Source organism: Pezoporus wallicus, unplaced genomic scaffold (assembly GCF_028554395.1).
Source record: "Pezoporus wallicus isolate ANWC-B61680 ecotype Strahan unplaced genomic scaffold, APGP_CSIRO_Pwel_v1 contig_7892, whole genome shotgun sequence".
In the NCBI taxonomy this organism is placed as follows: domain Eukaryota; kingdom Metazoa; phylum Chordata; class Aves; order Psittaciformes; family Psittacidae; genus Pezoporus; species Pezoporus wallicus.
This window is the reverse complement of record NW_026641897.1, coordinates 3,705-29,823: the sequence shown is the minus strand read 5'-3', so window position 1 is coordinate 29,823 and position 26,119 is coordinate 3,705. Positions and strand designations below refer to the sequence as shown.

The window sequence follows — 26,119 nt, the reverse complement described above, 5'->3', positions numbered from 1 at the left end:
CCCAGTCATTGTTAAACTCCATCCCCACCATAGGAGACAATATGTACTGGGGCAAGAATAGAGGAGATGATCATCTTCTAACAGAAAAATTCCCACTGGTTTATGCTTTGCAGTACAAACAAAAACTGAGAATACGGAAGAGAGAGATACCTGAGGCAGGGTCTGTGGAAACCATGGAATAGAAGTGTCTGGTCCTGCTGTGCTGAGAGGATCAAGTGACAGGGACAGCAGCAGCAGTGCTCTCAGAGCACTAGTCCACACACCCTGACTTGTCAGGTTGTCAGAAGCCTCACCCAGGAAAGGTGTGCACAAAGGAGAGCCTCTCTCCTCTTGCACAAGCAGCTGTCTCCTTCCCTATGTAGTTGCTTCCTCTGTCTCTTGTTTAGAGCTGGCCATGATGATTATAAAAGTGTGGCAACTGAGGCACGGACTTCAGTTGTGATGCAATCGAAACCATTTATTGAGCAAGCTTACAGTCTTTTTATAGACCCTTGCCTAGCGGTTTGTAATTGTTAGTGTCTGTTAGTTTCTTTTTAGTACCTTTTGCAACATCATACCCTTTTCTCAACCAATCACATTATTGTTCATGTGCCTTTGCTTGAACAACTTATTTGTTCTCAGATGTATAAGCACATTTTTCTGTTACCACTTTCTGCTACTTTATTACTTTACATTTTCCTTGAACACACATTCTTTTGTCCCCTCAGTCCACATTGGAGACTTTCATTAGCTCCTGGGGAAGTCCCAGGTACAACATTACATCTTTGTCTTCAGTAACTTCTTTGTTTCAATATCTACAGTTCTCGGAGATTTATCTCGGTGTTCTAACTTTGACTTCTCTTGACTCCTGTGGTTTGCAGCTGATGAGGATCAGGATGTTCGTGCTGTCATTGAGGTTTGCTGGCGCAGCTTCTTCTGCAGCATTCCCCACATAAAAGCACCATACAATTTTCTTGATTAAACGTATTTCTTTCTATAAAGTATCTTGCAATGATCTCAGTGTTTCAGTCTCAACAGATTAAGAAATGACTGTCATTCAACCAGGGCTTTCATGAGTGTGGTGACAACAATCTTCACTTAGTTAGCGTGGAATAAAAGAGACCTCATACGGTCGGGGTATACTAGCTGCAGAGGTAATTAATGGGGCAATGTCAATGTCCTTGTGATCCACAACAGGTTTCAAAGTAAAGTTCTGCAGGATGGATGTTAGAAATATGAATAGCTCCATCCGGGCCAGACCTTCTCCTGCACAGATGCGTTTTCCTACAAGTGGAAAACAAGAAAATATGAGGAAGAGTGGGGTACCATTGTTCCATGAAAGTTCAGGCATCTCAGAATGGACATGCAGCATTTTGGGTAAACAAATTAAACTAGGGGCTTAGTGTCAAATACAATGAAAGCGCTCAGTGGGCAAAGGCAGTTTGAAGGCTTTGGTTTCTCATTTTCTGCTTGGAGAGAGAGTTGTGTGGATGAGTCCTACTTTGTACATCTCATCTTGTAGAATGCATTGGAGGAATTTCTGTGATTTTTAAAAAGGAAAGTCACCTGAAACTCTAGTGCAGGGATCAGAGCTGCCAAGAAGTGACTCTAGTGAATCACCAGACATCACTGTACAGGCCATGGTGACAGAGCAACTAAAGAGGTCTTAAGAGAGGATAGCCTAGTATATGAAATAGAAAGAGATCTTACCTGCAGAGAATGGCATGAAGAAGTCACTCTTTTTAAATGTGCCATTTGCATTCAGGAAATGTCCTGGGTCAAATTTTTCCGGATTTGGAAATTCTTTGCTATCATGTAGGACAGGAGTCAGCAGAGGAAATATCATTGTGTCCTGAATTAATAATGAGAGGGATAAAATGTTAAGCTGGAGACATTTTAAAGCAAAGCAGCATTGAGAATTTCCCAGAACTGAGTAGAAGGGTAGTCGAAGTTTAACCACTTTAAAATAAGCATTTAATGACTCAAAATGCATGCCATTAGTATGGTAAAGTTTGGCTTCTTGGGGGAATTTTAATGGTGAGTCTGATTAGATTATTGAATATAATTAGAATTTTGCTTATATCTACATGAAAAATAAAATCAAATAGAAAACCATCTCCCTCTTCACACAGAGGACTAAATGCTTCTTAAATTTTTTTTTCCTTTTTTCAGGTACAAGGCATTAAACTCAATAACATCCAGGATTTCTTTGCAAACAGCGTTATTCGAATTCTGGATTGAATTTCAGTGAATAGAACACACCATTGTTTTCAAAAGATTATGAACTCTTTCAGACCTTTGGAATAAAATAGTTTCTGAACTTGGTGTCTTTGATCACGGCATGTGGGACATTAAGTGGAAGGAAATCAATGAATCTCTGGATTTCATGGATCATAGCATCTGTATACGGCATCTGACTCCGATCTGCCATGCAGGGGCTTCGGTCTCGGCCGATCACACGGTCAATCTCCCTCTGAACTTTCTCTGTTAGGAAATAAGTGTTGAATGGTCAAGTCCCACATCTGTTTGCCTAAACCTCTCCCCATGTTTACAGCAAAACTTGCTTTTAGGGCACCATCAATACAGGAATGTGCTTAGTAGTAGTATCTCTTTTCTGTGAATAGAACTTAGAGTAATACACATGTCTACACTGCAAATGAAGGGTTCCTTAGTCAGGGAACCATTGCCACATGTGGTAGTGACAGGAATTGTCCAAACTGATCCCATGACCTGCTAAAGTTTTTATTTATTTCCGTTTCTATTACCTTGTATCTCTGGGTATTTCTGGAGAATCAGAAGTGCATGTCTCAGAGTTGTGCTGGTGGTCCCTGTTCCTGCAAGGAACAAGTCAAGTGTGGATCTGGTCAGGGACTCAACTGTGAATACTGAGTGACCATTCTCTTTCTCCTGGAGGAAGATTTGGTAGAATGTTTTCAGAATGACAAATGTAAGCATTTTGTTTAAAAAGGAAAGTCCTGTACCCATAATGTATGTTTTTAAACACATCTCATGTCCTTTCACAAATATGACCCTCACTTTTCAGAGCACCAGCATTGATGGTATTTTTAGTAAATAAAAGTATGAATAGGTTTTTAAATATGGGAGGAGCATGGAATTCCATCAACTTTGGACGGCTAGTTGTTAATTTGGTGTTTAAAAGTCCTAGATAAGAAAGTGGAGAGGATAGAATGAAGTTGATGTGCCATGAATAGCAAGTTTCCCCTTGTATTTGCAAAAGCCCAGTGCCCTGCCACAACTGGCAAGAAGTGGGGTTTTTCTTATAAGCCTGTAAATCTCTAGCTCTTACATTACCTGGTCCATTTTGTTAAGAAAAGCATCAATGAAATCTCGAGGACAACTAGGATCCCAGGTTTCCTGATGTTGTGCTATCATTTCTAAAATAAATTTATCAACTTCATCAATATTTTTCAACATTTTTTGATGAGGCCCAGGTAAAAACTCCATGAGAGTTGGGAAGAAATTGTATAGCTGTAAAAAGAAAATGATGGAAAAGCACATTCTGATTAATGTGGAGAGCATAAAATGTTCCCTAACTGTTAACTATGAAAATGAGGTAATTCAACTGTTTCGGAAGAGTTATTTTTCAACTGGAGTTTAATGCCTTTTACTTTATTGTTTCACTATAGTCAAGGACAGATTTCACTTGAGCAACTTTTGCAATTATATCCTTCTTTGGCTTTCAGAAAATTTATCAAATTTGGGAAAATCCAATCCAATTAAAAATAATATCATGAATAATTATCCATTAATAAAATATTATCATCATTAACAAATGTATTTTTTAATTATTATAATTAACAAATGTATTCAATTTAACTGTACACACCTGTGTTTGTATAGCATTCTGGTACTCATTGTTTTCATCTAGCAAATAAATTAAAGTTAAAAATTTCTTGTCCTCATAGTCAAACCTATCCCCAAAGACAATGGAGCAAATGATGTTGGAGACAGCGTGGGTCAGGAATCTGCCAGGGTTGAAGGCTTTCTCTGCAACAACAACAACAAAAAAGAGGTACAGAATCATAGAATCAGAAAATAGTTAGGGTTGGAAAGGACCTTAAGATCATCAAGTTCCAACTCCTCTGCCATGGGTAGGGACACCTCACACTAAACCATGTCACTCAAGGCTCTGTCCAACCTGGCCTTGAAAACCGCCAGGGATGGAGCATTCAAAACTTCCCTGTGCAACCCATTCCACTGCCTCACCACCCTTACAGTAAAGAGCTTCTTCCTCATATCCAGTCTAAACTTCCCCTGTTCAAGATTTAACCCGTTACCACTTGTCCTGTCACTACAGTCCCTAATGAAGGGTCCCTCCGCATCATCCTTATAGGCCCCCTTTAGATACTGGAAGGCTGCTATAAGGTCTCCACACAACCTGCTTTTCTCCAGGCTGAACAACCCCAACATTCTCAGCCTATCTTCATACGGGAGGTGCTCCAGTCCCCTGATCATCCTTGTCTTTTTTTTCAGTATTTCAGGCATCTTCCCCTCTTCTGACACTACTGGGAGCTTTGCATCCTCTTGAGACCCAGAGTTTTGCAGTCCTTTGAAAGGATGGTGAAGGGCTTACTCAATTTTTTCTTCTCTACTGGAAATGAACTCATTTCCCTGTATAAGTCGTTTAAGTATCTCTTTTGACCTGTTTTCAGGAGAGCATTGGTCTGAGTGGCTTGGTTTCTTTCCAGATGACACAAGTTTCTTTCCAGATGACACATTTCCAGATGACACACATCTGTCTTCACACAGTATCACAGTATGTTAGAGATTGGAAGGGACCTCGAAAGATCATCTAGTCCAATCCCCCTGCCGGAGCAGGAACACCTAGATAATGTTACACAGGAATGCGTCCAGGCAGGTTTTGAATGTCTCCAGGGAAGGAGACTCCACAACCTCCCTGGGCAGCCTGTTCCAGTGTTCCGTCACCCTCACTGAGAAGAAGTTTCTTCTCAAGTTTAAGTGGAACCTCTTGTGTTCCAGTTTGTACCCATTACCCCTTGTCCTATCATTGTTTGCCACTGAGTAGAGCCTGGCTCCATCCTCGTGACACTCCCCCTTTATATATTTATATACACTTATAAGGTCATCCCTCAGTCTCCTCCAAACTATAGAGACCCAGCTCCCTCAGTCTTTCCTCATAAGGGAGATGTTCCACTCCCCTAATCATCTTCGTTGCCCTGCGCTGGACTCTCTCCAGCAGGTCCCTGTCCTTCTTGAACTGAGGGGCCCAGAACTGGACACAATACTCCAGATGCGGTCTCACCAGGGCAGAGTAGAGGGGAAGGAGGACCTCTCTCGACCTACTAACCACCCCCCTTCTAATACACCCCAGGATGCCATTGGCCTCCTTAGCCACAAGGGCACAGTGTTGGCTCATGGTCATCCTGTCGTCCACTAGGACCCTGAGGTCCCTCTCCCCTACACTGCTCTCTAACAGGTCGTTCCCCAACCTATACTGGAACCTGGGGTTGTTCCTGCCCAGATGCAGGACTCTACACTTTCCCTTGTTATATTTCATCAAGTTATTCCCTGCCCAACTCTCCAGCCTGTCCAGGTCTCGCTGGATGGCAGCACAGCCTTCTGGCGTGTCAGCCACTCCTCCCAGCTTAGTGTCATCAGCAAACTTGCTGATAGTACACTCAATTCCCTCATCTAAATCATTGATGAATATATTAAATAATACTGGTCCCAGTACTGACCCTTGAGGCACTCCACTAGTTACAGGCCTCCAACTAGACTCAGCCCCATAGACTACAACTCTCTGGCTTCTCTCCTTCAGCCAGTTCGCAGTCCACCTCACTACCTGATCATCCAGTCCACACTTCCTCATTTTAGCCGTGAGGATGCTGTGGGAGACTGTGTCAAATGCTTTGCTGAGGTCAAGGTAGACCACATCCACCGCTCTGCCATCATCCATCCACCGTGTTATTTCCTCATAAAGGCTAAGAGATTGGTCAAACATGATTTCCCCCTGGTGAAGCCATGTTGACTGCCCCTCATAACCTTCTTATCCTTGATATGCCTTAAGATGGCACCAAGGATAAGGTGTTCCATCACTTTCCCAGGGATGGAGGTGAGGCTGACCGGTCTATAGTTACCCGGGTCCTCCTTCTTGCCCTTTTTGAAGACTGGAGTGACATTTGCTTTCGTCCAGTCCTCAGGCACCTCTCCCATTTCCCAAGACTTGGTAAAGATGATGGAGAGTGGTCTAGCAATGACTTCCGCCAGTTCCCTCAGCACCTGCGGGTGCATCCCATCTGGACCCATGGATTTATGGATGTCCAGATTGCTCAACTGGTCTCTAACCCATTCCTCATCGACTAAGGCAAACCGCTCGGTCGACCTGACTTCATCTAAGGTCTCAGGGGTACAGGGCTCTTCAGGACTGCCCGCAGCAGAGTAGACAGAGACAAAGAAGGCATTCAGTAACTCTGCCATCTCTTTATCTTCTGTCACCAGGGCACCCATCTCGTTCATCAGTGGGCCTACATTGCCTCTGGTGTTAGTTTTGTCTGCCATGTATTTGAAAAAGCTCTTTTTGCTGTCCTTGACCCTTCTTGCCAGGTTTAATTCTAAGGATGCCTTAGTCCTCCTAGCTGCTTTCCTACATCCTCTAGCAGCAGCCTTATATTCCTCCCAAGTGGCCAGTCCCTCCTTCCATGACCTGTAAACTCTCCTCTTCCACTTGAGCATACCCAGCAATTCCCTATTTAGCCACGCAGGTCTCTTGGCCCTCTTCCTTGACTTCCTACGTGTCGGGATGCTCCGATCTTGAGCACGGAAAAAGCAGTCCTTGAATGTCAACCAACTATCTTGGGCCCCTTTACCTTCAAGCAGCCCTGCCCATGGGATTTCCCCTAGCAATTGCTTGAAAAGGCCAAAGTTTGCCCTGCTAAAGTCCAGGGTTGCAATTCTACTTGGTATTCTACTAGTCCTGCCACACAAGATCCTGAACTCCACCATCTCGTGGTCGCTGCAACCAAGGCAGCCCTCAACCCTTACTGCTTCGACCAGATCCTCCTTGTTAGTGAGGATGAGATCCAGCAGCGCTCCTCTCCTGGTCGGCTCATCCACCATTTGCAGGAGGAAGTTATCATCCATACACTGGAGGAACCTCCTGGACTGCGGCTGGGTTGCCGAGTGGTCCTTCCAGCAAACATCAGGGAAGTTAAAATCCCCCACGACGACCACGGCCTGTGACTGTGAGGCCGCTCTCAGCTGCCTGTAGAAGGCCTCGTCAACTTCCTCACCCTGATCCAGTGGTCTGTAACAGACACCTACAACAGTATCCCCCCTGCCAGCCTGCCCCTTAATTCTCACCCACAGACTCTCAACTCGCTCATCATCTGTCCCTGGACAGAACTCGGTGCATTGTAGTTCCTCCCGCATATAAAGAGCACCCCCACCACCCCGCCTGGCTGGCCTGTCTTTTCTGAAAAGGACATAGCCCTCCATGACTATATTCCAGTCATGTGAGCTGTCCCACCACGTCTCTGTAATTGCCACCAGATCATAATCTCCTGACTTAACACAGGTTTCCAACTCCTCCTGCTTATTTCCCATGCTGCACGCATTGGTGTACAGGCATTTCAGGGAGCGAGCTGAGCACACCGATTTCACCCTAGGATTGTAGGAGGCCTCCCAGTCTTCATTAATTCTGGAGCTCTGCCCCACTGGGGCAAGCCCAGCTACAAGCCCATCCCCCTTCGAATCTAGTTTAAAGCTCTCCAAATGAGCCCTGCTAATTCGTGCCCCAGCATCCTTTTCCCTCTGTGAGACAAACCTTTCTCACTTGTCATTGTCCAGACTGGTGCCCTATAAAACCAGCCGTTATCAAAAAATCCAAAGCCCTGCCTGTAGCACCAGTCTCGAAGCCAATTGTTCATGAACTGAATCTTCCCATTCCTTCCCACATCAGTGGAAGATGGAAGGAGAGAGGAGAAGATCACTTGAGCCCCAGACTCTTTCACCATCTGCCCCAAGGCCCTGTAGTCTTTCTTCATCCCCCTCAGACTGCGGGAAGCAGCTTCCTCCCCACCTGTCTGGAAGACCAGCAGCGGGTAGTAGTCTGTCGGGTGCACCAGGTTGGGGAGCGCCCTGGTGATATCCCTGATCCGGGCTCCAGGCAGACTACACACTTCCCTATGATGAGGGTCAACTCTGCATATCGGGCCCTCTGTTCCTCTCAGAAGGGAATCCCCTACTACAATGACCCTTCTTTCTTTCTTAACAGAGGCAGTCTTGAGGTGCAAAGTCGACTCCCTTTTCCTATGTGGCCTTGTGGGCTGGCCTTGACCCACATTCTCACCTACCTCTCCTTCAAGATCCAGGGCCTCGAACCTATTACGGAGGGACACCTGGGGAAGCAGGGCAGGAAGGGGGGAGGGTTTCCCACGACGTCGAACTGGAACTCGCTTCCAACCCTCGTCGTCTTTTTGGTCCCCTACCTCTGCGCAACAGCTACCGGGCAGGGGCTGTCTCGGGCCATCCCCCTCTGTGTGAGACATGTCTTGTGTCATCTGAACTTACAGTTTATTAGAAATGGCCTAAAGATTCCCACCAAAACCTAATGAAACCAGAAGGACTTTGACTGAGCCGTGTCTTTAGGTTATTGCACCCTGTTTATGAACTCTATTGGTGTAACACCTACTGTATATCCCTCTCCTAGGGATTTGAATGCCTGTGATCAAAGTCTAGTTTTGATAGCACAGCTATCCAGATGGAGTGGACCCAGACTGAAATATCTGTAAATGAGGTCTCTGATCACCCTTTCCTTCAAGATCCACCAAGAGATTCAGGAGACAAGGCAAAGAAGTGTACGATGTTTAGCTACATGGCAGTCCCCAGCCTTGTCTGCATAGCTGAATTCCACCAAATGGCCTTGGGGCCAAGCCATTCCCTTTGCCACTTCTGGTCTTGTTCTTCAAGAACTGGTTAAAGGATGCTTTCTAACACCAGTCTCCTATATTTATCCCTCCATACTCTCACAGTGTCTTTGACTGACCCACTCCCAGCACTGGTAACACTGGCTTTTGGAACAGGGAGCAGAAACTGCAGCCATATGCCCACTTCTTGGGTCATAGATTTGGTGAAGCAGCACTACACCCTCCTTGTCTTATTGCAGATACGCAGGGTGTCCCAGGAAGCAGAAACCCCAGTCCTACCATGTGTGTTCCTGATCCTCTCCACCAGAAAACGAGCTTCCTCCTGGATTCGCTCCTCAATGCTCCTCTTCCCCATCCCAAAATCCCTCAGGGTGGTGAGTGCAAATCGTCGGAGCTGCTTCCAGGTCTCCCCATTGCTGGTTACAATGCCTGATGAAGGAAAAATAGACCTCCATGAGGAAACAGATACATGTTCAAGGCCAGGTTGGATGAAGCCTGGCATGGCATGGTTTAGTGTGAGGTGCTCCTGCCCATGGCAGGGAGGTTGGAATTTGATGATCTTAAGGTCCTTTCCAAGCCTAACTATTCTATGATTCTATGATTTTCAGAAATGGGAGAATGAACTTAAGTTCTTAGAGGCACATTTGATGAGGAAACTTCTAGCCAGAATTTGAAACATGCTGAATATAGAAAGGCACTCAGTGAAACCAGACTGGGACCTTCGAGAGTTCTCCAGGGGACCACTTTACTCAAGGGTCTAAGTGATGAGTTGGGCTTTTAGTCTTCTGTTGCTAAAAGTACTAAATGAAATCCACCATTCCCTCCTCCACTGCCCTCTCAGCTGTTCCTCTTCAGTGTTGCTGAAGCACTGAAAGCCTTAGCTTTGTGTGCTAACGTGACGGGGGACATACCTGTGCCTTTGAGGAGTCTTTTAAGGAGTGGTAGGCTGCCTCTTCCGCTGAAGTCATCTGCCTGATCAATCAGAGCTTCTTTCACAACATCATAGCCATACAGCACCACAATCTTTTGTGGGCCTAAATGTATTGTGAAGACAGGACCATACTTCTCACTAAGCTGTAGGAAAGAGGAACACAAAGAACAGCATACCACAGCTGTCCCTATAATCTACTGTGCCCCAGACCTCTGGAAAGTGGATGAGTAAATCAGTGGAGAGTCACTTCAGCCTTCTACTGATTAAGAGGTGTTGGGCCCAGGAGGAATGTAGTGAATATAGCAAGAACATCAGCTGCTTGATTGCAAATCCACTGCAAATTGCAGTACTGCCATGGAGTCAGCACAGGACTCATATGATTATTGCAAATATATAGCACTCCATAGACTTAAATATTATAGTATTAGAATACATAGATTTCAGAAGCATGCATTTCTGAGAAACCTTTTGTTTTCTGCTTGAGTCTGACATTTGGTCAATGCAAATTAAGCTGGTGAATTAAATTGAGACAGTCTAGACTTGACTTTGTTTTATATGCAATGGAGACAACATAGGAAAGAAGGAGACAGTCCCTTACCTTTCTCAAGCTCTCAGGCAAGTTCTTCGGGTTCAGCTGGAATATGTTTCCAGCAAGGGGGAGTGCGATGGGACCAGGAGGCTGCTTCCCATTTTGTGACATGTTTCTCCATGTGGCGATGAGAAGAAGGCATGAGATGCAGATCAGCAAGAAAATAGTGGCCATTCCCAGGAGCTCTATGGTGAACTGAGGAAGAGAAGTTAAGTGTCAGAAGAGCCTGATGTTGGACCTGTAAATCCATCCAAATTTGTATGCCATGAATCCAAAGCACATGGATGAAATTATCCAATAGTGCCTTCCTATTCCTTCTGAGATACGAGATTACTTATTAATCAGCTCAAGATAAGAATGAACAAACTATGGATGAACTCCTTGTTTATATAATTTTTTTTACCTCTTCACCTCTGGTTAATCATTCATGCAGGAATAAAGAAGTTACGTTCTAATGCTGTCAAACAAACTCCAAATGCCTAGCTGCTTTATATGTGCTTAAACTCTGTTTGCCCTCATGCCGAGATTGACATCTGTCAGCCCCTCTAGTATCTGAGCACAGTGGAGGCAGGTGTGATTGAAAAAGGGCATCACTCCACGTTTTTCCTAGGCATTCCACCTCCATTTCTAGAATGAAATTCTGCAATTGTAGCCAAGTCACACATGCAGATTTTGAGGAGTACACACCGCTTGTCCTAATTAAATATTTCAACCAGGCAAACCATACTATCTACAACATTTGTATGTTCACAGATTCTCCCCAAACCACAGATTCCTGCAGCAACCTGCAGTCTCCTTTCTGATGCTTCTAGAAACTGGTTGAAGATCCATAGAAGTCATGAAGATCCACAGAAGTTGTGAAGGTAACCGAAATATAAAGGCACCCTGAAAAGAGCTTAAAAGAACCATTGCTTTAATTACTATTATTTGATAGTATGTAAAATTTTAAATAAATACTCTGCTTCCCACTTCTTCTCCAACAGGAATCCAACCCCCTACAAGCAGGGTGAGAACAGTGTATGTTTTCTGGTAGAGAAGTAGAGCAGATTGAGTCACTTGAGACCAAAGAGCTGATCCCAGGACTCAGTTGTCAAATGTTGTCTGTATATCAAGGCCTATTTCTCTCCACACACTGGAGAGGGAGCTCATCCAGACTTTCAGGCAATTAAGTCAGATGAGACAGATCCTCAAGCAAATGACAACATCAGGGACCATTTCAGTTCATCTGAGGCAGGAAAGCAGGCTCTGCCACCTGCTAGCACTCACGGCATCCCACTACATCTTTTATGACACATAAACAAAATTATACTCACCCATTTGGTGGTATGATATTCGTATGAAGTCTTAAAACTTACAAGAAGATATATATATATATATAAAGCAATATATTCTTATATATCATGTCATATCAATCTATCCATCTATCCATCTACATCTTTTTTCTCTCCCAGAAAATGAAAGGCATTTTCTTTCCTGCACCATCTCATTGACTTATATCTTGCATCCACATTGGTTCAATCAGTTGTTTAGTGCTTACATCTGCATTTTCATGTGTACAAAAATAGCCAGATTTTCAGTGAACACCAGACTTTGTTTGCAACTGAGCTGTCAAAATGGGACTTAAAGGATGGGCAGGTTTTATCTTTAGTCCAATTAGCTGAGGACTAACAGATTCTACAGCAGCAAGGAAAGAAACATTTCCCACCTACATTTAGATATTAAAAAGCTAGGTGTACAAATCAGCTAGTCTCCCCTGTTAGCACAGAAGCAGTGATACTTCCAGAGGATGGGTCATCTGACTGTTCTTATCTCCTATGTTAGTGTGAAATGAGTCAGTTGTCACTGAAGGAGTTTATTTGTTGTCCCCTGACTAAAAAGGGAGGCTCAGGAGACTTGTATAAATTTATGTGTCTAATTGCTAGGGATCTGTTTTGAGGCAGATGACACTGATTCACTGTGCATCTCTCCTGGCCCTGATGACGTTCTTTGTCAGTAACAAATTCTGCAATTTCTGGTACAATGGGCACTGCTCTGAATACCGCACGCAAGGTAACTGAAAACCAGAAGTGTTCAGATGAGTGAAATTGAGATGAGCCTTCTAGGCTGTGCATGGAAGAACGACTATGTCACGAAAACAGTCAGTTTTATTGTCATCAAGGAAAACCAAAAATATTTGTATTTCCTTTTCCTTTACTCTTACAGAGAAGGAGCCTTGCATTCCTCTATTGGCAGCCCTGAAATTTCTGTGAAGCCCAAAGCACCAGAAAACCAGGAAATTGCTCCAGCATCACTCCCACATCTGGGCACATCTTTTTTATTGCTCATCTAATTACTTGCATAATCCCTGAAGTGTTTAAAACTGGTGTTGGGATAAAGGCAAAACTCCCTAGAGGGATCTGTGAGTTTCACTGGATAGAGATTTAACTTGCAAAGGTCTTGGGTCACCTCCGATGGCAGAAACATAGGAATTATTTGAGTATGAAAGGCTATTTGAGAATGAAACGATCATCTGAGTTTGAAAGACCCATCCTGATATGGTTCACATTCACAAGAAGCACTTGAAAAACTCTGCTTGCTTCTCATTGAGGTATAAAAGCAGATGCTGGGGCCTCTGCTCTTGCTATGAAATGGCATCATTCTCTGGGTCCACCTGTGAGTTTGAGCTCAGATTGACAGGGTGGGATGCCACTGCATGAACTGATCTTTCAAAATCCAGGCCTTCCTCTCAACATCTCTGGAGGCTGTTGTTTTACTGAGCCTGCCTGAAGGCTTCTTTGGGCCAGCTCCTGGGGTCCCACCCTGTGTTTGTATGTAGCACTTAACCTGGGACCTGCACTTGCTGTTTAATTCACCTGCTTCTGTTCTCTTCCAGATTGGGTCTGTGTGAGAAAGAACACCTTCTTATTGTCAAACAGCTCCAGCACAATCCAAAACATAGACTCATACCAGCTGCTATGAAGAAAATTTACTCTACCCAAGGCAAAACCAGCACAGCAGGTTAGCAGAGTAACCTGTGGAAATCATCCTGCCTGTTCTGCTGTGAATAAAAACCTCTCAGCTACTAAACCCATACTACTTTCAAAGAGGACTTTTGTTTGAGCCTTATAAAAAACCACAGTATCAACCTCTGCCTTACTTCTGGCAGCAATTTGACAAAGGATCTGCTGTGATCAGCAGGAATTAAGGTTCAGTGCTAAGTTCAGCATTCAAGAACTTATGTAACAACGCCCACAATTGTAACATGCTACACAGCTAGTACAAGAGATAAGATGCAAACCACATCATTAGTTTTCAGATCACAGAAATGACATTTGACCAGCTAGCTCAAAAACCTTGGTTAAGTATTAATGTATGAACTTACAGGACCCATAACATAATTCAGCTGGAAAGGATGAAATCACTAAATTTCTTTAGTCATTTGCAATACATGGCAAATTGCTTGTTTAGCCTCCAAAAGATCAAGGAGGTTAACCTGACAGCAGCCTTCATGTGACCTGAACTGTGGCTTCACCATCAGTAAATCACTATGTTGCTGGCATACCCCATCATCTCTGAAGAAAGCCAAGATGCTTAACTCTAGACTGTGGTCAGCATTAAGAAAGAACAGGTGCTCCCCGAAGTCAGTCAGAAAAGGTCAGGAAACAGGAAAAGTCAGTCCCAGTGCTAGACATGGTGATGGGAGGCACCACAGTGAAGGCTGCCAAAATTCAAAGGTGTCTGAGCTTAGCTGAGCTCCTGAGATTGCTGAGGGCAATCCTGATTGCCTGCATAAGCAGTGGGGCCCATCCTTAACCAAGCTGCAGAACTACCCTTGTGTAGAGCAGGTCACTCAAAAGGTCCATGTCCTGGGAGACAAAAGAATTGAAAAGGCAACTTTATCAGCTGTCCCTAACTATAACACCGCCATCATGGGCAGAGTGCCCACTCTGGTATCTGCAGGAGATCTCACTATTGGCTATTCCTCTCATCAGGATAGGCTTCCAGACAAGTTCCCACAGGTGGATTTACACATTTTCTTACCATTTTGGAGGCTCTTTTTTTTGAATGAAGAACATTTCAGAAACCATCAGCATTTTAACTTCAAGTTGCCAGGTATTAGTATCTGTCTGTTGGGCTTTTCTCCGAACTGTGCCAAAATGCAGCAAGTAGTTAAAAGTGTAAATCGTGTTTCTCTACTCCAAATGGTAATGGAGGAAATACAGTATAAATTGAGGAAGAGGGGCTGTGTCAGAAAATGGAAGAAAGTGAAGGAAGTGTGTTTAACATACTACAAGTCAAAGAGAAGTGCAGAGAGCCCAGGACATGGTTGAGGGTACTGCCTCGGAGAGACCTTTCTCTATGGAAGCTAAACTGGTGAGTCTGCAATGGGGCTATGGGGTACGAGGAAAGAGATGGGTGAGCCAGGGAGGACCAGTTTTGCCTTGGCCATAGACCCCAGGTCATTCGCTGTGTGAGGCCCTATATCAGCAACATGGTGACAGAGGGTAAAGGAGAATTTGCAGGGTTGAGGAGGAGTTTCTAGGATGTCTTTTCTACTCATCACAGTGGAAATCAGCCATGAAATGTTCTACCTGCAAATGGTCACCTGAGGCACCATTCATGACCTGGATCCTACAAGGAATAAGAACTTGCATCAACTCACAAGCAGTATTGGATAGCAGATGAACAGCAAGTGCTTTCTGTGCAGGACACAATCACCAATAGCTTGGAAGGTGACGTGAAATATGAACTTGTCAATGCACCAAAGCCAGAATTCACTTGATCAAAGCAAGATGGGTGTGTACTTCTGTCTGAAGTGAGTTTTCCCAAGCTAATCATAGTATTTGTTTTTCATTTAATGTTTAAAAGTGATTGGTTTAGAGCCCACAGGGATCATTATCTTCTGTGTCAGCTGTCCAGAATCACATCTTGATTCTCCTACCCTATCTCCTACCCCAGCCAAAGCATGCAACAAGCTCTTTCAGTCCTTTCCCACTACAGGTTTCATGTGTGGGACCACTGAGTGAACAGGGCCCATGTAAAGCCTCTTCTGCTGCAGCTCTCATCCCTGCCTCCTTTGGCTATGAAGGTGGCTCATCTCCTCCTCCCAGCCACCATCTTCTCCTGCACATATCACCTCGTCTGGAAATTATGGTGCCTAATGCAGTCTCTCTCATAAACATGAAAAATGTCCCCTAGCCTTTGGCTTAAGCTCATTTGGAATAGTGGAAGTGGAGAAAATGAACTGTGAGTTATTTTCCCTACTTAAGAGCTGTGAAATATATGACATTTCAATGAAAATTTGTCAATTAAAAAAAATAAAATCTGTGTATGTACTCCTGCCTTCTTGCTATGCAACTTTCAAATAGAGATAGTAACTGAAGTAAATTGCCCAGTAGTGCTAAAGCAAAAGATGCACAGTAATCTGCCTGTGGTACAGTACAGTTCATTCGGTTAATATTTGATAGTTCTGATGATTACAGCCACTGGAAGCAAAGCAATGTATATGTAAGAACTAGGCAGACATATTGCACAGCCTATCTGATATTTTACAAGGACTTGGTGAGAACTTTATTTGGTTTATCATCAGTGCAGATGGGTTGGTTAAATGTTTCTTAATGAACTCAGTTAATCCAGGCATCAGGTGAAAGGATCCAACATCAGACTTTTCAAATACCTTTCACTGAAAATGAAGAGTGAACTTCCATGACCTCTTTCAATGTACTTTCAATGTACCATGACCTCTTTCGTTGTACCTTTTAATGTAAGGTACATTGACTCTTCAGACTAAAAGCTATTAAAGAAGGACTGTTATTATTTGACCCAGATGTACCTGTGGTGACCTACAGATCAAGTAAGTGTGAAGGCCTGCCTAAACATATTTCAGCCTTAATAAAGGAAAAAGAGAAAAAAAAAGGAACATCATCACCCCCTTTTTTACATAATAAAGAGTTTCCTATGTCTGAATCCAATTTCCCCAAGCCCTAGCCTCAGTACTGGATTCATCCTTATGACATGGTGGATTGTGCCACGATCGGGGGCAGGGAAATTTGTTTCTTTGTTAGTTTTTTTTCATGGTTCCATATTTTGCAGACTGAAGTCTTCTGTCTTTGGGAAAATGAGCCACTGAGTTAGAGAATCACCAGCGCAAATACTAGTTGCATGTCCTGAGTTTTGAATGGCTCACAGGCTATGTAACTGGAGGCCAAGAGGAGAAGAGGGCTGTAGGCAAAATAAGAGCGCAGAAGAGCAGCTCCAAGCTGCACAGGCCCATCATCATCCCTGAAGGAGAGGTCTCAGAGTGCTGCAAGCAGGAAACCTCAGCACAGAACCTTGCCAGAAAGCAAGAGAGTAGCAATGAGAGTAGCAGTGCACCAGCTACTAAGATGGAGAAAAAGTGACTGCTATTGCTGAACCCAGGACACTAGTGTGTGCCACATATTGCCTCAGTGACAGGAAGCTGCTCCGCTGACGGTGTCACACAGAGCATGTGGAAGGTAATGTGGAGCTGTGTACTCCCCCCTTACCTTTGTTCCCCCTGCTCCCAGAGGGAAGGAAAATTGAAAGAATGTAACTCCCATGGGTTGAGATAAGAGCAGTACAGTAACTAAGGTATAACACAAATCACAACTGCTACCACCAATAATAATAATGATAAAGGAAATAACAAGGGAAGAGAATACAATACCACTCACCGACCGATACCGATACCTAGCCCCACCCAGCAGTGATCCAGCCCTTTCGGGTAACTCCCAGTTACATCCTGGGCATGACATGCTGTAGTATGGAATACCTCTTTGGCTAGTTTCGGTCAGGTGTCCTGTCTCTGCTTCCTCCTGGTTTCTCTTCCTCCCTGGCAGAGCATGAGGCTCACAAAGTCCTTGGTCAAACTAAACATTTTAGCAGTAACTAAAAACATCGGCGTTATCAGTGCTGTTCCCAGGCTGAAAGCCAAAAAACACAGCACTGCACCAGCTACTGAGAAGGACAAAAAAAAAAATATGACTGCTACTGCTGAACCCAGGAGAACAGGGACAAGCAAAAATGTCCTTATTGAAACAAAACAGACTCCAAAGGAATGACAGGAGCATTCCAGTCTTCGTAATGGAAAAATATTGCATTTATGATCCTATCAATTTCATTCCTATCAATTTTCATAGCTTTCTGAATGACTGAAGAACAGTTTGATGGTTTGATGTTACACTGGAAGAAACAAGTGAAATTTTCCAGATTTAAGTGCCTGAAGTTTGGAAAACCAAAAATACACATGTAAAATATATTCCAAAATGCCTCAGAATATGTGCTGTGCAAATATCATTTGTTACTAATACAAAACATGTTCCTCATATAAGACCCATTTCTACATATGCTTGTGATCCCAAGAGCTGACTGTACTGGAGGCTGAAATCAGCCTGACTGTGAGGAAGTGGCAAAAGCACCCCATTGTGACTGGTTCAAAGGCTCCATGCATCCTTGGCATAGACTGCCTCAGAAGAAGGTACTTCAAAGACCCAAAAGGGTACCAATAGGCTATTGGTATTGCTGCTTTGGAGACAGAGGAAATTGAGCAGCTGTCCACCTTGCCTGGTCTCTCAGAGGATCCTTCTGTTGCGGGGTTGCCGAAAGTCGAATAACAATTGCCAATCGCGAACACAACAGTGCACTGGCAGCAATATTGCACCGAGACTCTGTGATACCCATCCATAGGCTGATCCGTAGACTGGAGAGACAAGGGGTGATCAGAAGAACACACTCACTCTTTAATGGCCCAACACCAGCAACAGGATGAGCCCTCGTTTCCCCTACCGGGCCCTGTTATCCAACAGAGCTGATAATCATGGGCAATCACAGTTCTGAGTGCTGGCACCAACACCATATCACTAATGTTTCAATTGTCTTTTTGCTTGTTTGTTTTAATGAGTCCTCATTTATCCTTGTGTGCATGAAAGCAGACCCCAAACACGCAAAGTCTGCCACTTGGATATGGTCTGCTGGCTTGTGCTGAGTACTTCTGCCTTTGCATTATATCACCTCTTGGTTTAAATACATGCTTAGGTGGAATGGCACAAAGAAGCTCCCTCTGTGCACAAGTTCGTGTTTGAGTCCTTCTTCCCTGAGGCTTTCTCATTGTTCCTGCTGGCCACCTCCTGGCACATTGAGCTCTCCAGCAACACTGTTAGAGAACAGCTATTACTGATATTGAGCAAGAATGACAGAACTGAGCTGTGCCATCTATTTGGTGACATTAGACACAGCTCTTGCCTTGATACACTCAGCACTTTTGGTTTTGCATGGCAGGTTCACTTTTACTTGAGGCCAGATAGCAATACATCCCAAGCTCTAAGCCTCTGGTGGATTTGTTAGCAGACACCAGCATTTGCCATTGCTTTCCTAGGCAGATACTGACATAAGAGAGATCCGGCTTTGTACAGGGAAGAAGGAAAGAAAAGGAACTGGCAATGGGAGAATCCAGGGAGTATATTTTATTCTGTCTGAAAGATCCATATTGAAGACATGAGAAAGAGAAGGAGCAGGCATGCTTATGGCACTTGCCAGGACCTCACACTGCACGGGAAGTAATGTCACCTTCATTTCTTGAAGTGGTAGTGAAACATGTACCTCTATCTTAACCACTGACCTATTCAGTGATTTTCTGGAAGAGATTAATTTGCCTCTGCCTTTGTAATTATTTTCCTGCTCTTTCCTGACATGAACCCTGCAGGATGAACTGCATATTTTCACTCACCTCCTGAAATGCAAGCTGCTGTTGTGTTCATTTGGTAACTGTAAAACAAATGTACTGGGGAAGAATATCACCAGGCAAGACCGATTGGCAGGTTCAGGCAGAGATCCCATTGTAATTAGACAGGCATTTTCTGGTGCAGGCTGTGCTTTTCTTTTTAAACCTCCTAGTTTCAGATGGGTTATTAGTTGCTGCTAATGGTGTATTCACTTCCTTAGACTTACCTACTGCTAGATGTCTTTTGCAGGTGCTGCTCCTGAAGTGTCTTTTCCTTCCCATAAATGTCATAGCTTATGATTTCTTCTGTACTTTTTGCTTTCTTGATTGGAAACAGCATATAGAAAACCATGAACAAAAGCAGTCAGTGCCCCCTCATTTTACCTGTGTTTTCAGGTAATAATGATATCAAGTTGTCTAGGGGAAAGTCAAAAGCAGGATTTGGTGTGCTAAGAGATGATCTGGAACTCCTAGGGGTCTTCTTGATGCTCTCACCATATTCACCCTTTCTGATATTTTCTCACCCAAGACTTTGCTCAGTGAGAGAGCACACAGGTAACCACCATGGTTTGTGTTTGAAGTCTTTATTCTCAGAAGCAATACATGTATCTGCTCTCTCCTAGCATGGCTATTTTTCACATCTGGCTAAAAAATGCACACGCTTTTAGAAACTAATGTGACCTCCAGAATGTTCTTGATCTGCCTCTGTCAGACTGAGATCTCTGCCTTCTCTTGTTACATTGACAAGTCAGAGCAGTTGCATGAGGACTGGAACTAAAGATTGACTTCTTAAGCCAGGGGTCTATGTGGTGGTTAGACCTGTGTCTGACAAGATGTTATCTAAAAGCCTGTGATAGCTGAATGTATACAGCTGCTCCACAACTGGTGTGGAGCACAGGGATGCAATACACTGCTCATATTCACAAAATGCACCACAAAACCTCTTGAAAAGGGTGTAAGGTGGTCAAAAGTTCTGAGAAGAATGAATATCAGCAGAGAGACAAAAACCTGTCAGTAGTTTGGAGAAAAGTGGTAAGTGTCTCCAGAATCAGTCTATCTAAGCTGCAACCTGCAGCTGGTCTGCAGGCTCAGAGCATTTTTCTCTGAGCTGGGAACATCCCTCAAGCCCTCTAAGATGTCACTACTGTCCAAGGTGTGTGGGGTAGGTCACACCCCACAGGAGGTGGGGAAAAGGATAGCTCTGGAAGTGATCATTCTCTCCAAAATCATTATCTGGGAACTTTAGAACAAACATTGATTATTCAAATCTCAAAGCCTTGATTTCAACATATACAAATGTTCCCAGTCTGATTTTCAAGAAGAACTAAATGCAAGAATGGCTTCACTGAGTCACATCTGACCCTGAAACACCTGAGAGATACCTGAGGCAGGGTCTGTGGAAACCGTGGAGTAGAAGTGTCTGGTCCTGCTGTGCTGAGAGGATCAAGTGATAAGGACAGCAGCAGCAGTGCTCAGAGCACTAGTCCACACACCCTGACTTGTCAGCATGTCAGAAACCAGGTGGGAACCTCACCCAGGAGAGGTGTGCACAAAGGAGAGCCTGTCTCCTCTTGCACAGGGAGCTGTCTCCTTCCCTACGTAGATTACTACTCTGTCTCTTGTTTGGAGCTAGCCATGACGATTATAAAAGCACCATACAATTTTCTTGATTAAATATGTTTTTCACTATAGAGCATCTAGCAAATTATCTGAGTGTTTCAGTATTAACAGATTGAGAAATGACTGTCATTCATCCAGAGACTTTCATGAGTGTGGCATGTGACAGCAGTCTCCACTTGGTTAGCGTGGAACAAAAGAGACCTCATAAGGTTGGGGCATATTAGCCACAGAGGTAATTATAGGGGTAATGTCAATGTCCTTGTGATCCACAACAGGTTTCAAAGTAAAATTCTGCAGGATGGATGTTAGAAATATGAATAGCTCCATCCGGGCCAGACCTTCTCCTGCACAGATGCGTTTGCCTGCAAGCGGAAAATAAGAAAATGTGAGGAAGAGTGGGGTAGTTTTAACCATTGTTCCATGAAAGTTCAAGCATCTCAGAATGGACATGCAGCATTTGGGGCAAACAAATTAAACTAGGAGCTAAGCATCAAGAACATTGAAAGTGCTCAGTGGGCAAAGGCAGTTTGAAGGCTTTGGTTTCTCATTTTCTGCTTGGAGAGAGAGTTGTGTGGATGGTTCCCACTTCCTACATCTGTTGTGGCACAGTTCAGTGGAAGAGTTTCTGTGATCGCTAAAAAGGGAAGTCAACAGAAACTCCAGTACACGGATCAGAGCTGCCCAGAAGTAACTGTAATGGATCACCAGACATCACTGTACAGGCCATGGTGACAGAGCCACTAAAATCTTTAAAGAGGTCTTAAGGGAGGATAGCCTAGTATATGAAATAGAAAGAGATCTTACCTGCAGAGAATGGCATGAAGAAGTCACTCTTTTTAAATGTACCATTTGCATTCAGGAAATGTCCTGGGTCAAATTTTTCTGGATTTGGAAATTCTTTGCTATCATGTAGGACAGGAGTCAGCAGAGGTAATACCATTGTGTCCTGAATTAACAAGGAGAGGGGAAAAATGTTAAACTGGAGAAATTTTAAAGCAAAGAAGCATTGAGAATTTCCCAGAGTAGGTGGGTACTCAAAGCTTAACCAGTTTAAAATGAGCATTTCATAAATCAAAATGCATGCCATTAGTATGGCAAACATGACCTTTTTGTGTGAATTTTAGTGGTGAGCCTGATTAGATTATTGAATATTTCTTCAAAATAAATTAGAATTTTGCTTATATCTACATGAAAAAAATCAAATAGAAAGCCATCTCCCTCTTCACACAGAGGACTAAATGCTTCTTAAAATTTTTTTTTCCTTTTTTCAGGTACAAGGCATTAAACTCAATAATATGCAGAATCCCCTCGCAGACAGAATTATTCTAATTCTAGATCAAATTTCAGTGTTTTTGAAAATAAAATAAAATACAGTGAATAGAACATGTCATTGTTTTCAAAAGATTATGAAATTTCTCAGACCTTTGGAATGAAATAGCTTCTGAACTTGGTGTCTTTGATCACAGCATGTGGGACATTAAGTGGAACTAAATCAATGAATCTCTGGATTTCATGGATTACAGCATCTGTGTAGGGCATCTGACTCCGATCTGCCATGCAGGGGCTTCGGTCTCGGCCAATCACATGGTCAATCTCCTTCTGAACTTTCTCTGTTGTTAGGAAATAAGTAAGCATTGAATGGTCAAGTCCCGCACCTGTTTGCCTAAACCTCTCTCCGTATTTACAGCAAAACTTGCTTTTAGCGCACCATCGATATAGGAAAGTGCTTAGTGGTAGTATCCCTTTTCTGTGAATAGAACATAGGGTAATACACATGTCTACACTGCAAATGAAGGGTTCCTTAGGGATCTGTTGTCACATGTGGTAGTGACAGGAATCGTCCAAACTGATCCCACGACCTGACAAAGTTTTTACTTATTTCCTTTTCTATTACCTTGTATCTCTGGGTATTTCTGGAGAGCCAGAAGTCCATGTCTCAGGGTGGTGCTGGTTGTTCCTGTTCCTGCGAGGAACAAGTCAAGTGTGGATCTGGTCAGGGACTCAACTGTGAATACTGAGTGACCATTCTCTTTCTCCTGGAGGAAGATTTGGTAGAATGTTTTCAGAATGACAAATGTAAGCAGTTTGTTTGAAAAGGAAATTCCTGTACTCATAAAGTATGTTTAAAAATACATAGAATCACAGAATCATAGAATAGTTAGGGTTGGAAAGAACCTTAAGGTCATCTAGTTCCAACCCCACCTGCCATGGGCAGGGACACCTCACACTAAATCGTGTCACCCAAGCCCTCGTCCAGCCTAGTCTTGAATACTGCCAGGGATGGAGCATTCACAACCTCCCTGGGCAACCCATTCCAGTGCCTCACCACCCTAACAGGAAAGAATTTCCTCCTTATATCCAATGTAAACTTCCCCTGTTTAAGTTTTAACCTGTTACCCCTTTTCCTATCACTACATTCCCTAATGAAGAGTCCCTCCCCAGCATCCCTATAGGCCCTATAGGATGGTGTTTTTAGTAAATAAAGCATGAAAAGTCTTTAATATGGGAGGAGCATGGAATTCCATCAAATTTAGATGGCTACAGTTGTTAATTCTGTGTTTAAAAGTCCTGTATAAGACAGTGGAGAGGACAGGATGAAGTTGATGTGCCAAGAAAAGCAAGTTTCCCCTTGTATTTGCATAAGCCCAGTGCCCTGCCACACCTACATTACCTGGTCCATTTTGTTAAGGAAAGCATCGATGAAATCTCGAGGACAACTAGGATCCCAGGTTTCCTGGTGTTGTGCTGTGATTTCTAAAATAAATTTATCAACTTTGCCAATATTTTTCAACATTTCTTGATGAGGCCCAGGTAGAAACTCCATGAGAGTTGGGAAGAAATTGTATAGCTGTAAAAACAAAATGATGGAAAAGCACATTCTGATTAATGTGGATACAATAAAGTGTTCCATAACTGTTAACTATGAAAATGAGGCAATTCAACTGTTTTGGAGGTGTTATTATTTAACTGTATTCTACTTTACTTTTACTTTATTGTTTCACTGTAGTCAAGGATGGATTTCAGTTGAGCAACTTTTGCAATTATATCCTTCTTTGGACATATAATGGCAGTTTGATAAGGTAAGAAGAAGCAGCAGGAATTAGTTATTTAACCGCTGGTTTGGCTTTCAGAAAATTTATCCAAATTTAAAATCCAATCCAGTTAAAAATAATAACATGAAAAATTATCCATTAATAAAGTATTATCATCATTAACAAATGTATTCAATTTAACTGTACACACCTGTGTTTGTATAGTATTCTGGTACTTAGTGTTTTCTTCTAGCAAATCAATTAAAGTTAAAAAATTTTTGTCCTCATAGTCAAACCGATCCCCAAAGACAATGGAGCAGATGATGTTGGAGACAGCATGGATCAGGAATCTGCCAGGGTTGAAGGGTCTCTCTGCAACAAGAAAAAAAAGAGGTATATCTTGCTTTCAGTATTTCAGGCATCTTCCCCTCCTCTAACACTACAGGGAGCTTTGCATCCTCTTGAAACCCAGAGTTTTGCAGTCCTTTGAAAGGGTGGTGAAGGGCTTACACAATTTTTCCTTCTCTACTTGAAGTGAACTCATTTCCCTGTATGAGTCGTTTAAGAATCTCTTTTGACGTGTTCTCAGGAGACCATTGGTCTGGGGGGGGTTGGTTTCTTTTCAGATGACACAAGTGTATCTTGTGTCTTCTGAACTTACAGACTGGTTACTAGAAATGGCCTGAAGATTCCCAGTGAAACCAGAAGGACTTTGCCCGAGCCATGTCTTTAGGTTACTGCACCCTATTAATGAACTCTATTTGTTTAACCTCAGTTGTATAGCTCTCTTCTAGGGATTCGAATGCCTGTGATCGAAGTCTAGTTTAAAAAGCAAGATTAGACCCAGGAAAGAAAGGAAAGTTACAATTTCAGATAGTGATAGGGTGCATTTCAAGGTCTCAAGAGGAGATACAAAGCATGAAAAGGTATCAAATCCCAAAAGAAAAACAAGGAGTCAGAAAATTTCAATTGGGCAGTATTGAGGATCAACCTATTCCAAGGAGCAATGGCAGCAACCCTTCTCTGCCTGTCTAATGACTCCCTAGCCATTGAAGACTCAGCAGATGTCTCCTCAGAGTTTGTGAATGTATAACGTCATGGTTTAAGCCCAGTCGGTAACCCAGAGCCATGCAGCCACTAGTCCACTCCCCCACTTCTTGCTCATCCCTGCTCCCAGAGGGATGGCAAGGAGAATCAAAAGAATGTAACTCCCGCGGGTTTAGATAAGAACAGTCCAGTAACTAAGGTACAACACAAAACCACTACTGCTACCACCAATAACAATGATAAGGGAAATAACAAGGGAACAGAATACAATCACTCACCACCCGCTGACCAATACGCAGCCTGTTCCGAGCAGTGATCTAACCCTTCTGGGTGACTGCCCCCACTTTATATACTACGCATGACATGCTGTGGTATGGAATACCTCTTTGGTGAGTTTGGGTCAGGTGTCCTGTCCCTGACTCATTCCGACTTCCCCTCCTCCCTGGCAGAGCATGAGACTCAGAAATTCCTTGGTTAGAATAAACATTACTGAGCAATAACTAAACCCATCAGTGTTATCAGCGTTGTTCCCAGGCTGGAAGTTAAAACCACAGCACTGCACCAGCTACAAAGAAGGAGAAAAGTGGCTGTTACTGCTGAACCCAGTATGGTGTCCGCCCCTTATGCCATACCATGCATGTCATGACCAGATCCCACATTTTTCAATATGCCATCACTTTTGTCTCATATATATATATGTGTGTGTATATATATATATATATATATATATATATACACATCCACAGGGAGGGAGAGAGATCATTCTTTAGTGCCTGGACCAACCCCTATAAAGCTGCTGAGTTCATCCAGACCCTGTAACAGTCTTTCAGAATAGGAGACACAGTGTGCAGTCTTGTATTGTTGCCTGCTGATGACACTGCAGAACTCGTCTGGTTTCATCAAAGTTCATTCTTTGTTGGGATGATGGTCGGAGGGAAGTCAAGGCCAGTTGCTGGTGACCTGAAGACATCTAGTTGGTGTGCTATAAAAGTGCAACATAGCAGGCAACAGCATATAATTGAGTTCATTGGCTGTTTTCCCCTAAAATCAAATCCCCTTGAGGTACGTATGAGACTTCCCCATCTTCTCGCATTATTCACCAAGTATATCTGGGTCCCTGAGCAAAAGCAATTCCACAAGTGGTTTTGCTTTTACCTGAAGCAGGAATAACCCAGACTGTCTTCCCCAGCAAATTCTTCATGTGCACCACAGGAACTTTATCCCCTTCTACAATATGTAAAAGTTCCGACTGGGCTGGGACAACCCTGTTGACAGATCCTCTGGTGTTGACCAGCC

At 43.3% G+C, this 26,119-nt stretch overlaps 2 protein-coding genes across 2 annotated transcripts; both read right to left on the bottom strand.

Annotated features, from left to right (window-relative positions):
• Nucleotides 1-1,066: 1,066 nt before the first annotated feature.
• LOC130608077 (cytochrome P450 2H2-like) lies at nt 1,067-10,651 on the bottom strand. The gene is made up of 9 exons (XM_057425717.1): nt 10,415-10,651; nt 9,797-9,959; nt 9,165-9,314; nt 3,827-3,987; nt 3,292-3,468; nt 2,745-2,886; nt 2,276-2,463; nt 1,690-1,831; nt 1,067-1,263 (listed from the first exon to the last, which is right to left on the bottom strand). The coding sequence occupies exons 1-9, from the start codon at nt 10,577-10,579 to the stop codon at nt 1,082-1,084; spliced, it is 1,470 nt and encodes a 489-aa protein (XP_057281700.1). The 5' UTR covers nt 10,580-10,651; the 3' UTR covers nt 1,067-1,081.
• Nucleotides 10,652-20,814: 10,163 nt separating this feature from the next.
• LOC130608081 (cytochrome P450 2H1-like) lies at nt 20,815-24,179 on the bottom strand (the record flags this gene model as incomplete). Its single annotated transcript, XM_057425720.1, has 6 exons — nt 20,815-21,106; nt 21,549-21,690; nt 22,167-22,354; nt 22,639-22,780; nt 23,416-23,592; nt 23,988-24,179. Coding segments are annotated over 6 exons (1,023 nt in total), but the record flags the coding sequence as incomplete, so codon positions are not given.
• Nucleotides 24,180-26,119: the final 1,940 nt, after the last annotated feature.